Source organism: Mauremys reevesii, linkage group 4, assembly GCF_016161935.1.
Source record: "Mauremys reevesii isolate NIE-2019 linkage group 4, ASM1616193v1, whole genome shotgun sequence".
Taxonomy (NCBI): Eukaryota; Metazoa; Chordata; order Testudines; family Geoemydidae; genus Mauremys; species Mauremys reevesii.
Genome location: NC_052626.1, coordinates 79,755,690 through 79,768,043, shown reverse-complemented (window position 1 = coordinate 79,768,043; position 12,354 = coordinate 79,755,690). Strand labels below are relative to the sequence as shown.

At 45.4% G+C, this 12,354-nt stretch overlaps 1 protein-coding gene across 3 annotated transcripts; it reads right to left on the bottom strand.

The window, feature by feature from the left end:
• Nucleotides 1-1,041: 1,041 nt before the first annotated feature.
• On the bottom strand, nt 1,042-11,040 carry COMMD9 (COMM domain containing 9). Of its 3 annotated transcripts, none has more exons than XM_039538980.1 (7): nt 11,015-11,040; nt 9,697-9,872; nt 8,670-8,795; nt 6,841-6,980; nt 5,563-5,597; nt 2,906-3,009; nt 1,042-1,969 (listed from the first exon to the last, which is right to left on the bottom strand). In XM_039538980.1, exons 2-7 carry the CDS (start codon nt 9,772-9,774, stop codon nt 1,829-1,831), a joined length of 624 nt encoding a protein of 207 aa, XP_039394914.1. In that variant the 5' UTR covers nt 9,775-9,872; nt 11,015-11,040; the 3' UTR covers nt 1,042-1,828. The 3 variants fall into 3 exon arrangements, with proteins under 3 accessions (XP_039394914.1, XP_039394915.1, XP_039394913.1); XM_039538981.1 differs by having other exon boundaries at nt 9,697-9,787; nt 11,015-11,036; XM_039538979.1 differs by lacking the exon at nt 11,015-11,040 and adding an exon at nt 10,888-10,946.
• Nucleotides 11,041-12,354: the final 1,314 nt, after the last annotated feature.

The window sequence follows — 12,354 nt, the reverse complement described above, 5'->3', positions numbered from 1 at the left end:
AATTAAAGTTTCTAATGCCAGCAAAGGTGCTGCGGTTGAAGGCAGTGGCACTTGTAGACGAGCTGGAGACTGGACAGTCAGTCATTGGCATAGTGTTCAGAACCAGCCACCATGCAGAGCACAATCTGGCTGTCTTGGAAGTGAGAGTGCTTTCATTTGAATGAGTTCTCTTCTGAAGGAGCTGTTGTCCTCAAATGAGAGGACTGAAAAATCAGTGAGTCTGCCTCTTATAATAAAGGCCCCACACTAATTCAGTAACGTGAAATAACATGTTTAAGTGTCCTCATCAGGAACCCAAAAAATCTATTCTGAGGGAGCTTACACCACGAAAGGCAGTGTGATCGAGGGGTTGGAAAAGAGGCTTCTGAGCCAGGACATGTGGGTTCTAGTGTCCGCGCTGCCAATGATTCATTAGGACCTTAGGCAAGCCACTTTACTATTCTATGCCTTAGTGAAGCCAGCTGTATATTATTTCCCTGAATTAATTAGTGCTTGTAAGGACCGAGACCCTTTTCTACATGCTAAGGAAGTGCAAACTGTCATCAGCTAAAGACGGGCCTGAGCTGCAGAGTTCAGTGGTGTTCAGATCCAGGGTTTCTATTGGGGATATTACAGAATGAGGAGCCGACATGAAGTGTGGATCTAGATCTTGGGTCCCAACTGTTCTCTTTCCCCACAAAACAGCGTGAGGGAGTTTGAATGAGATTTTGCCTCAGGCCCATCTCTAATTACATCCATGAGATGGGAGAGGGCAGGAAAGATGAGACTCATTTGATCTGGAACTTCACTCCAAAAGGAGGAAAGAGACAGCTAGAGGATCAGCTCTGTCTGAGTAAGAGCCAAGGAGGGGAACAATCCTGAACTCACCACCCAACCAGTACAGAGAGAACGTGTCTGGAGAGAAGCGAATGTATTCAGAATAAACCTGAAGTCAATCAAGTACCGGGTTTATTTTTTCTTTTATTAAAAAGATTCATTTTACATGAAGATGTAACTTGGCCTTTTGGGGGTATAGGTACCAGCTGTGGTCCACAGTTGCTACTGATGCTTTACCATCTAAATCTCTCTTCACACCTTTTTTCGTTCTGCAGAGAAGACAAAGCCTAAGTCTATTAAACCCAACATGAGAGAGCAAATCCCACCTCCCTTTTCTTTGCAGCCAGGAGGAGGAAATTACTTGCTACTAAAGATGTTCCAACCCAGTTACTTACAGTGAGGTGCTCAGACTAGTCATTTTGCAAATAGTAATATGGAGTCGATCAGAAGGGAATGCACCGCAGTATAATTGCCCTATTTCAAAACATTATCCTATAATAACGATCTGTAGCCTAGCTGTGCCTCATTGAGAGGGAGCGAGAGACATACATACAGCATGCACCTCAGTACACACACCTTCAGGAGAGAAGCACTCTTGTTGTCTGGTAATGCTGGAAGCCAGCCCATCAGCTATCTTCAATCTTTTCGTCCCTAATCTCAGGGCAGGGAAACAGTGTTCGCTCCACTGGCTGCTGCTATTTCCCATTACAACCCTTGCGATTAAGCCAGGCTCTGAGCCTTTAAATCCTTCTCTGAATGGGAGACCAGTTTTTGTTCAACAACATTAGTAAAATGCTTTTGGCACCAGAGCAAGTGCACATTGAAGCGTCTGCTTTTGGAAAGCCGTGTTATTACCTCCCCCACCCCAACAACAAAAAATCAAACCGTGTTTAAATATTGTTTGGTAGAAAAAGAGAGAGATGCCAGTCTGTAAGATACCAGAGCTCTATTTGTAATACAGGAGAGTTCCTTTCCAGGTACACATGGCAGGTGAAATTCACATCCCAGGCATTCATTTGTTTGCTACTGCAGAGAGTTGGTCTCGGATCCTTCCCAGACCATCTAACATAGTGTCTAGGGTTTCTTTATTCAGCTCCACAGTCACTGCAGAGATCACAGGGTTATCCCCACGCAAGGCAGCATCTTCCTGAATCTGAAGTAGAAATGTGGTTTGAACTCACTTGAACATCCACATATACAAACCCCCTCCCTCTCAAAGCCTCCATTCAAAATCAGAATTGATTGGAGATAGACTAAAAATCGCTGACGTGCATCACAATCTTCCCTCCTGAATGACCACAGTGTGGTCCCCAAACTGTGTACATCACCAATGAAATGCAGCTTCCTCTGTCGGAGAAGGCAAGCAACCATCTGGCACAACAATGAGTAAAGGGGAAGTTCTGACTAAGGATACCAGGGTAAAACCCCATCTCGTATGAGAAGTGTCTATCTGCTACTCTTACTAGAAATCTCAATGGGCTCTTTAGAGTACAGAGTACACAGCTACCAGATTTTTCTCTCCCGGCCTAATATCTCCTCCAGAAGAGACCGCCCATCCCAACTCACTTTAATGGCTCGTGAAGAATGAAGGGCTGAATAGACCCTCCTGGGATTTAAACTTGTATGTCTAGGGCGGCTGGCTATTTCCACCTCATCTCAGCTGATCAACAATATCAGTGAGTGAGGTCTCTTCAAAGTCTACTGCGAGCCCCAGAATAATCTACTAAAGAGGGGGTGGGCTGAAGAGTGAATAACTGTCTTGGAGGAAGGGCCAGATGGCACCTTATGATTTGCTAGGCTGCTTGTGTTGTCAGAGAACTCAAGTTGTCGTAGGGCCCAGCAAGCTGGCTCCTCGTAACAGCAGAGCCCGCTCGCATACTGCAAAGAGTCTGTCACGGTTTCCCCTCTAGACCTCATACATGGGGGCTCCAAGTATACTGCTCTCTTGCATTATTTCTGCTTGTGCCCATCTAGCAGCACGAGTAGCTTGTCACTGAACTCCTCTGTGCTGCCACAGAGAGTTCAGGTGCAAGAGAGTCAGTCACCTAGACACCATAACCCAGGGAAGCTTAGACTCCATTAGCATTACCTTCAACTGTAGCAGGCAGGTGGGGACTGCCATTCTGCCGATGCTGTCCGAGGACGTCTTGATGTCCACTCTCCAGTCCATATCAACCAGCCGAGGCAGGGAGACTGCAGGATTGAAAGTTACATGTTAGTTAAATTAATGACTTGGGGTTGTCCACATGCAGTACTCCCAGCCTTTGCTATGGGAGCCAGTGAACTGTTCCAGATCCACATTTCCATGCTGGCAAATTGCACTGAAACAAACCAAAGGCTTATAATTTCAACAGAGGCACTTGGCACCTTCTGGTTCCCAATCAGCCCTCTGCTCTGCACTACACATAAGCTGCAGGCAGCTGGACGCCCCCTCCCATGGCAATGAAACAGCACACAAGGTTATCCCGGCACCACACGCAAGGGTGGTATCATGCAAAACAACCCTAGAAAGAGTGTAAAACAATTGGGGGAAGGGAGCAATAAGGTTCACTAACTCCCTTCTCCAAAGGCATCCCAGCATCCCTCTTGCCTTATTGAACTAGCTTGCTGTCTGCAGCATACAACCAGCATTTGCGTGTGCCCTGATTTGAGCCCTAGTGTCTCACGCCATGCTGCAGCCAAAGATAACTCATGTAGGAATGATCTGAAAACTAAGCAATGTAAAGTACATACTTTCCACTCCCATGCCTGCTAGCAAAGGAACTCCAGTGTATGTACAGGGGGACACCCACCTCCGTGTGCCTGGTCAATTCATTAAAAGCACTGAGACACTTCTACTTGATGACTAATGGATCTCAGCCTGACCTTATTTCTATTGGACTAAATCTAATGAATTCAACAGCCATTCAATGCAATACTGATGTAGGTGTTTAAGAGGCCTGAAACACTATAAACCCTTCAAGAGAATGAGGCTCTTTGAACTTGGCTGACAGTTAAATTATTTGTATATCTGTATTCCACCTAGGAGAGCAAAGGGTTACATTGTCTCATCTGACGGAGTGCCCACAGCCTAGCTGTGTCTTTCAAGGTTATTAAGAGGTCAGAGGCTGTGCAAGCTTTAAAGCATCAATACTACAGCAAGTCTGCCAAGGCAGCAGGATGATCACATGACTCACCTTGTGTCCAAACTGGAAAAGCTACCGATATGTGAAAAGCCTTGGAAAATAACTACAAGCTGCATTCCAAAGCACAGCTGGGCGGGAACCTGTTTTCCCATTCCGCAAAAATATAAATTAAAAAAAAAATAATTTCCCATTCACCACGTGGAGGAAACCAAGACCTTTCAAGGAAAAGCAGAGAGAGACCCCAAAACAGCCAATTGGTCAGGGGACTCACCTGCAATGGGTGAGCCAAGTTCAAGCACTTATTCAGCCCAGTTTGAAGCCTGCTCTTGTCATCTGTCCCCCGAGCTGAACCCCAGGGGGCAGTGCAGCCTGGGTTGGCAAGCACTTGCCTTTGGAAGCCACTCCCAGTTACAGTCCAGTGTTTGGAAGCATTCACAACACAATGTAAGATGCATCTGTCGGTCTTGTCTTTTAATTGGCAAGGGAGTCATTGCTGGAGCTTTGGAGGTCCAGGAAACTGTCCTAATCTTTATGAGCATGTAAATTGACCATTCATAATGTTTGTTGTTTCAATCATCGTATCTGCCCCTCAACAATGTGCAGCAGATGCCTTATAAACAGCAATAGCATAATCCAACATTTCCCAGAAAATAATCTCTCTGTCCAACAGGATATTCCACCACGTTCAGCCGTTAGTAAAATAAGGGCCAGAAGCCCTAAAGCAGGGGTTCCTGAACATGGTCCAAGGGCTACCAGCAGTCAGCAGAGCCATTGCTGATAGGCCATGGAGAGCTGGTTGGACACATGGCACTGGCTCACCTCATTTCCTAGATCACATTGCAATGTGAAAATGTGTGGAGAAGTATGGTTAGGACAATATTTAGTGTAAGCAATTGCTGTAATTGCCAGTCATGTGATGCAACTGTGGAACAACCTCTCCCCACAATTTGTACTTTATCAAGATGTTTGAAAATCCCTTCCCTAATGATTCTCTTACTGCAGTGTTTTCCCAGAGTGTTTGGTGTGCCTCCCGCAGCCCCTACCCCATTGGGAGGGGCAAGGAGGGCCCATACTGGCCTCAAGTTGTTCTCTAGAGTGTCAGCTTTCTTCTGAAAGAAAACTCTTTAGTTATTAGGGTTTCAAAGAAAAGCTTTAAAAAAACAGTGTAGCAAGTGTAATCGATGCAGAGAAATCTGCTTGAGTTTGCAGAGAGCCTGAAAAAATGTCTCTGAGGGGTGAACTGTCCAGGCACTTAAAAGTGGGCTTTAAATGTCAGCATTGTTAACTGTTCGCTAAACACCAAAGCATGTGAGAAAGCAGGGGCACTGTATTATAAAGATCTATGCTAGTGTTTTCAATAACATGTGGGGGTGAGCGGGTCTGAGAGCAAGGACAGTTCGGGATGGCACTGAAGATGTATACGCTACAATACGTAAGCCCTTGACAATCCATGGGAAGGTTGCAGAGTGGGGGCAACATTGCTTTCGCTTTCTGAAGGGGGGCTCAGTTTTCAAAGAAGTTTGGCAAACGCCATTTTAGTATACCTCACAGTTTTACATTTCAAGGTCTCGCTAATCCTCCTGGAAATATTAATAGCCTTAAAATGCAACCTGCTACTTACTCTGACTTGATTGTGCTTCACTCCTCCAGACGGAGCTGCGAAAAGGAAGAGAGAGAAAAAAAAATGATCAGGCCTTTAAAAGAGATTACAGCAGCAGTGCAGAGCAGGGATGGTGAGCAGGGTGGCTCCTTTCTGAAGGATCAGTCAGAAAAAGTGGGTGGAGATATGAGACTACCCATAGCAGGTGGCAATTAAACCGTGGCAACTGGAAGAGTTGGTGGGGTGAAGAAACTAGGACAAAGGGGAAGGTTGGCCCGTGGTATTCAAGACAAAATTGCTTTGCCATCAGAAACTCGCTGCAATTTACTGGAACTGTATATTTATCTTCAGGCTCCACAGCATAGCTTTAATCTTTACATTTTGTCCCTTGACTGTGAGACAGTCTGATAGGTGGTAAGGATGGGCCATTGGTGAAGGCACTAGTCTGGGATTTAAGTGACAGAGGTTCAATTCCCTGCTCTACCACACGCTTCCTTAGGCTAGCCACTTAGGCCCGGATCACAAAGGGACTTAGGTGTTGCAATACCTTTTAGGTGCCTAGAAAATCACAGGAACAACGCCGCAATCCGCAAAGCCCGAGTTAGGTGCCCAGGCTCCCTAAGGGCCCATACAATGAATGGGGGAAAGAGAGATGCCTTAGAACTAGATGCATAAAAGCCAGTGCATTACGTGGGGAACCCACCTCCCCCCCTCACAGAGATGGGCATTGTATATGAGGTGCAGGGAGGCACCTATCTTAGCTAGTGATCCGCAACCAGGAACTGTTGGAGTCCTATGACTTAAGTGCCTAAGTCATTTCTTATGAAAATGAGTTAGGTGCTTGCCTCTGTCCACACAAAACAGGTGGAGGAGGAGGAGGGAGAGGTGGTACTACCCACCTTATAACTTACCCTAAGTGAGTGCTCTCACCAGAATTATGTGGGAGACCCAGGTTCAATTCCACCCCTCTGCCTGAAGGACACACAAGATTTTAACAGAGGCCTCCCACCTCTCAGGAGAATGCTTCAACCACTGAGCTATGGGATATTCTAACACAGGGCTCCCTCAGTCTCTCCTGTTGAAGCTGTTCCACTGTGTATAAATAAAAGTGATTGGAGCAGAGGGACTAGAACCTGGGTCTCTGACCCAGAACTATACAGTCACTCCCTCTCTCTCTCTCTCTCTCTCACTAAGCCTTACAATGCTGAGGTGTTCCAGACTGCCAGCCATGTGAATACTTGGAATGTCTAACACCCTCTTGCTTTACATCCACATGAATCTCAACTGGCAAGCACTTACACATTTTCCAAAATTATCTTGGTCAGGAGGTTTTTTAGACTCTGGTGGAAGTTCTCTGGGAAAAGCGAGAGAATTTCTTCCGCAGATGACAGGCCCCGATACACAATGTGCCTGGTGAGGTTGTGCAAAGAGCAGATCAGCTGCAGGAAAGGAACAGATAATGGAAAAGAAGCTGAAGTGATGAAGGGCACTACATGCTGCACAGGGAATGACTTAATGACTTCAGTAACCAGATGGGGTGCAGGGCAGTGTACACGCATAGGCCCAGCTCCAGCAATCAGATGCACACTGGCAGGCCCGCATGGCGCCAACTGCAAAATCATGGTCATAGAATTTCATTTTATGTAGGGAATGACAATGACCTTGATATGTGCTGCTCACAATCCACTGTACTCCAACCCGCACTCTCCAAACACAGACAACTCCAGCGTCCTCTTAAGGATTCTGGGTCATGTTATCCAACTAAGTATTAAGCCCTTTACTAAGTACTATAATTATAACTACTGCCCCTGGGTTTTCAAAAACAGCCAGGGCCCGATCTTCAGTGCTGCTGCGCCTCTGGGGAGGCCTCTGACTTCAATCTAAGTTGGAAGCATTCAGCCCTCTGAAAGTCAGGTCCTAATTGCTCATATTACTACTTTACAGAACAAATTACATTTAAGGATGAACTAGACATATGAAGTTACAGAAATTGGAAGCAGAATATGCTTATTGGGTGACCTTGCTCATCCCTCTGCTGATGAAGGGTTGCTTCCTATAGAATAGTCCTACCTATATTTTGTACTGCTTGTTCAGCCTTGGAAAAATTGAAAATCAATGGGACTTGAGCTTCTAACTCACTTTAGCACTTTTGAATATTTTAACCCTAGATCTTGAAAAAACTTAAGCTGGTTAGCATGATTTAGGCCCCAATCTTGCATGGTATTCTACAGGACACAAGTGTCTGTGCCAGCTGATCCCGATGTAGGACTGGGGTTTTACCCATAGGCAGCAATTCAGTTTGAACAGAGCAAGTTTTAAAGCCATATTTTCACTCAACTCACAGAATGAAACAGAATTTATTAAAAACCTTGGCTAGGTAAATGGAGGAGGAAAAAAAAACCTGTTTGGATTGTACTCAGTGCTTTCTTAACTTACTGCATGAAATAAATTGGAGTGGCTTTTAGAGGCATTTAATGTTTGTTCTTACACTGCTACAATTGCTTAATTATATTTAGGCACTTCAGACCTTTAAGAGGCTTTGCTAACATTGACTGATTCATGAGCCCTGCTGTAAGGTAGCTGAATTATATAGAATTTGCATCCATTTTGAGTGTACTTGTTAAGCAGAATTTTCCATTTTGTGCTCTAGTATCTGTGAAGACGTCCTGTCCTCACAGGCCAACACAGAGCTCTAATGGAGTTCTGAGCCAGCCTGACTGTAGCATTGAGGACTTTGTACTGCCTCATTAGCCATCACAGTGAAAGCAGATTATTAACTACCTACTTTTAGTTTCAAAATCTGCTTCTCACCAGTGTTTGGCTGCTTGTGAAGAGAGGAGCCAGAGGGAAAAGCACCTGTTACATGCAGGCCCTGTCAATAAGACCGTATTGTCATTGATGAAGTGTCATTGTGTAACTCACACACCTTCTGGGTGTGGTGTTGTGTCCTATCTAGTGGCACTGAGACCACTTAGAGAGATAAAATGAGTCTGCTCTACAGCCTTCACTAACAGCCAGTTGGCTTTTAGCTCATACAGTAGAGGCTCATGCTTTAAGCTCCAGAGGTCCCCGGTTCAATTCCACCTGCTGACGACCAGGGTCTGTTGGTGTTACAATTGTACTCTTACTTGAGCTGCTTCATCTGATGTCACAGACAGATTGGAACGGGTGCTGTCAATCAGTTTGCTTGAGCCTCTTGTTGAGCTAGAAAAGCAGTCTTGGCACAGTTGTCTAACTACGTCTTTTGAGGAAGCCTGGAAAATAATGAGTGCGGGGTTCAGAAACCATTGTTTATATGCAGAGACATGTGAGTACTTCTATAGTGTTTTACAACTGCAAAGCACTGAACTAATAACTACTTAGTCTTCAAAACTCCACTGTGCAACAGGTTAGCATTATATTCATCTTGTAGACAGAGAAACTGAAACAAAGAGGTGAAGTGACTTGCCTGAGGCCACATAGGGAGCTGGTGGCAGCAGCAGAACTGGAATTTAGGAGCACCAGGGTCCCAATCCTGTGTTCAGCTCATACTGTGTTGCTGAATTATTTGTGTGTGTTTTCAAATTTGGAATCTTCCCCCCCCCCATTTTTTTATCCTTAAAAGAGCAACAAATTAAATCAGTCCTACAGATCCTGTTACAATGCTACCTGACCACACCAACCAGGAAAAAAATACTGCTTGAAAGGATGGGGGGGCATTTATTAATACAGAAGCTTTCATTTTACATTCTTCTGGTCCTGTCATTAAGAGGCGACAGGGCTTGTAGTGCTCATTTATGTGCAAAGAATTGATCCACCGTGGGGAGACAGCATTTTTTGAATGCATCACCAATTTAAAACCTCATCTCCCTTGTCTCCAAAGTTTGCATAAATGACTACATGCAGCTCATCTTCCAAAGTGCACCACTGTTGAGCCCAGGAATAGAAACACCATTTAAGGCAGCAGCTGAATGAGCTCAAACACTTTTCATTCTCTTTTTATTAGTCACATTTAGCTGGCATATTTCTTCCCAAACTGCTTTACAAACTCTATCCAGGGATCAGTGAAATGCAGCCACGTCTTGGGCAGAATTCAGCAGCTGTTTAACAGTATAGGGATTTTAAAAAGCAAACATCATACTAACTTAGTACATTTGTGTCCCTCTCTTTTTTTACCTTCAATAAGATCTGCAGAGCTGCAAACTGCTCTTCTGTCACTGCAGCCATCTTTACTCTTTCATGTGACTCTATCATGTGACTGCAGACACTAGCAATCGCAAGAGCTCAGTTTAAGTCATATGATTAGCGCTTCTGTTGCCTTGCATTCTGGAAGTTGTAGTTCTAGCTGCAGCCTGGTGATTATTTTCATTTGAAGCCATTTAAAAACGTAATGGATTAAACAAATAGTTCCTGGCATGGTTTTTTAAAAGTATATTGCTGAATCACTGATACTTCAAACACTTAGGCATATGTGTAACTTTACTTACATGAATCATTCCTAGTGAAGTCACTGGGACTGCTCACATGAGTAAAATTACTCATGTGAGTATTTGCAGAACTGAGGCCTAGCTTTGCAAAGGGGCACTGTCAATTTAAATTTGGCTCAAGGTTTGACAGTTGTAGAAACAAGCCATTGTAAAGCCCAACACCAACAAAAATATTTCCACAAATTTAAAAACAGGGAAAACCTCCAACAAAAGCAGTTGTTTAAGTAAATAAACATTCCCCTGCTGAGTGTCACACCCAAATATTAGAGCACTAAAGACTTAAAAGTGAAACATTCTAAATAAACAAAAGTCAGAGGAACTTAATTGATTCTCACTGTCCATTTTGCACAGAGGCCGTTTTCTGCTTCCGTTTCCCTGGCAGATCCCATACCTTTCTCTAAAACTATGCTACTGGATGTGATCGCAAAGGTCCCTGAGCTAAAGCTCTGTATAGGAGTTTGTACTTGCTTTGTGTCCTTCATTCAAGAATCTCAAAGCAGTATATAAACATTAACTTTTTGTAAGCACTGTAGCACCCCTGTGAGGTGCACTGGCCCTTTGTGTTATTTTTATTACTGTAGCCAATTTACAGCTGAGTAATCCTACTTAGATTGTAAGCAGGGCCGGCTCCAGACCCCAGCGCGACAAGCACGCACGTGGGGCGGCACTTGCCGGCAGGGGCGGCAGATTGGGCCGGCAGACCTGCCGCAGTCACGCCTGTGGGAGGTCCACCGGAGCCCCGGGACGACCGGACCTGCCGCAGGCATGACTGCGGAGGGGGCGCTGGTCGCGCGGGTCGGCTCAACCACAGCCACCGGACCAGCGAACCGCCTGCAGCTGCGGGAGGTCCAGCTGAGCCGCGTGACTAGCGGACCCTCACCAGTCAAGCCCACGGGAGGTCCGCTGCTTCCGGGGCGCCTCCCGCGCATGACTGCTTGGGGCGGCGGAATATGTAGAGCCGCCCCTGATTGTAAGCACTGTCTTTTTGTTCTGTGTTCATACAGCACCTCGCACAATGGGGTCCGGGTCCATGACTAGGGCTCCTAGGCACTATGGTAATTGTTGTGTATTTGGTTGTCATGGGTTTTGTTACTATGGCAACTGAGTTAGACTATTAAGGGATAGCTCAGCCGGTTTCAACCGGCTGAGTGAGCTCTCTGTCTCTGTAAATAAAATGGAGGTTTTGGTTAGCTGTCTGCTCTCTGGCCTCAACTGATTGCTTCCTACCCCGGCTGCCCCAAGGATACAACACTGGCGACGAGGATGGGATCCTGGTGCTGCTCCAGTAACAGAAGGAAGTAGAAGTCAAGGTAAAGACCAAACAAAGAAAAAAAGCTGCTTGTTGCACTGACTGTGAAAGTGAAACTAAAAATCATGGCTACTCTGACCAGGCCCCTGGAGCCTTTTGATGAGAATACAGAGCAGTGGCATGTGTATACTGAGCGTTTTGAGCTTTTTGGTATTGCAAATGACATTACAGAAGCGAAGAAGGTGCCAATATTCTTAACTGTTGTAGGGGCTAAAACCTACTCTCTGCTACGCAGCTTACTACACCCTGTTAAGCCTGAGACTAAATCTTACAGTGACATTGTGGAAATCCTGGGGTCTCATTTCTCCCCAAAACCACTGGTAATTGCTGAAAGATATAGGTTCCACAAAAGAGACCAAAAGGAAGATGAAACAGTTGTACAATTTGTAGCCATTTTAAAAAAGCTAGCAGAACACTGGTGAATTTAAAGAGATGTTAAATGATGCCCTGCATAACAGGTTAGTGTGTGGCCTCTGCAGTGAAGCTATACGGAAGCGCCTACTGACAGAGGCTCAGCTTACATTACAGAAGGCTGTTGATATTGCTGTCTCCATGGAACTGGCTACAAGGGAGGCACAATACATCGGTGCATCCCCTAGGGTGCAAAAAGTGTCACAAGAACTGACCCACAAAACGGTGCAGAGTCAAGAATGTTACCGCTGTGGTAAGCTGGGTCACCAGGCATCAGAATGCTGGTGTAAGGACCTGGTGTGTCGACGCTGTGGCAAAAAGGGACACATTGAGTATGCCTGTAAACAAAAGAAAAAGAGGCCTGTGGTCTGGCCGACAAAAAGAGGAACCTTGCATACCCTAGAGCAGACCCAGGATGATCAAGGTGACACCTCCTCACAAGAGGAAGTGCCACTGCATGTTTTGTCTTTGGCAGCGGGCTCACATGAATACTGGGTAACCCCCTTATTGGATGGCAAACCTATACGCATGGAACTAGACACCAGTGCAGCTGTCTCGCTGGTTCCGGAGACTGTGTATAAGGAAAAGCTACAGCATCTTCCGCTTAAGGCAACAAAAACTGTTCTG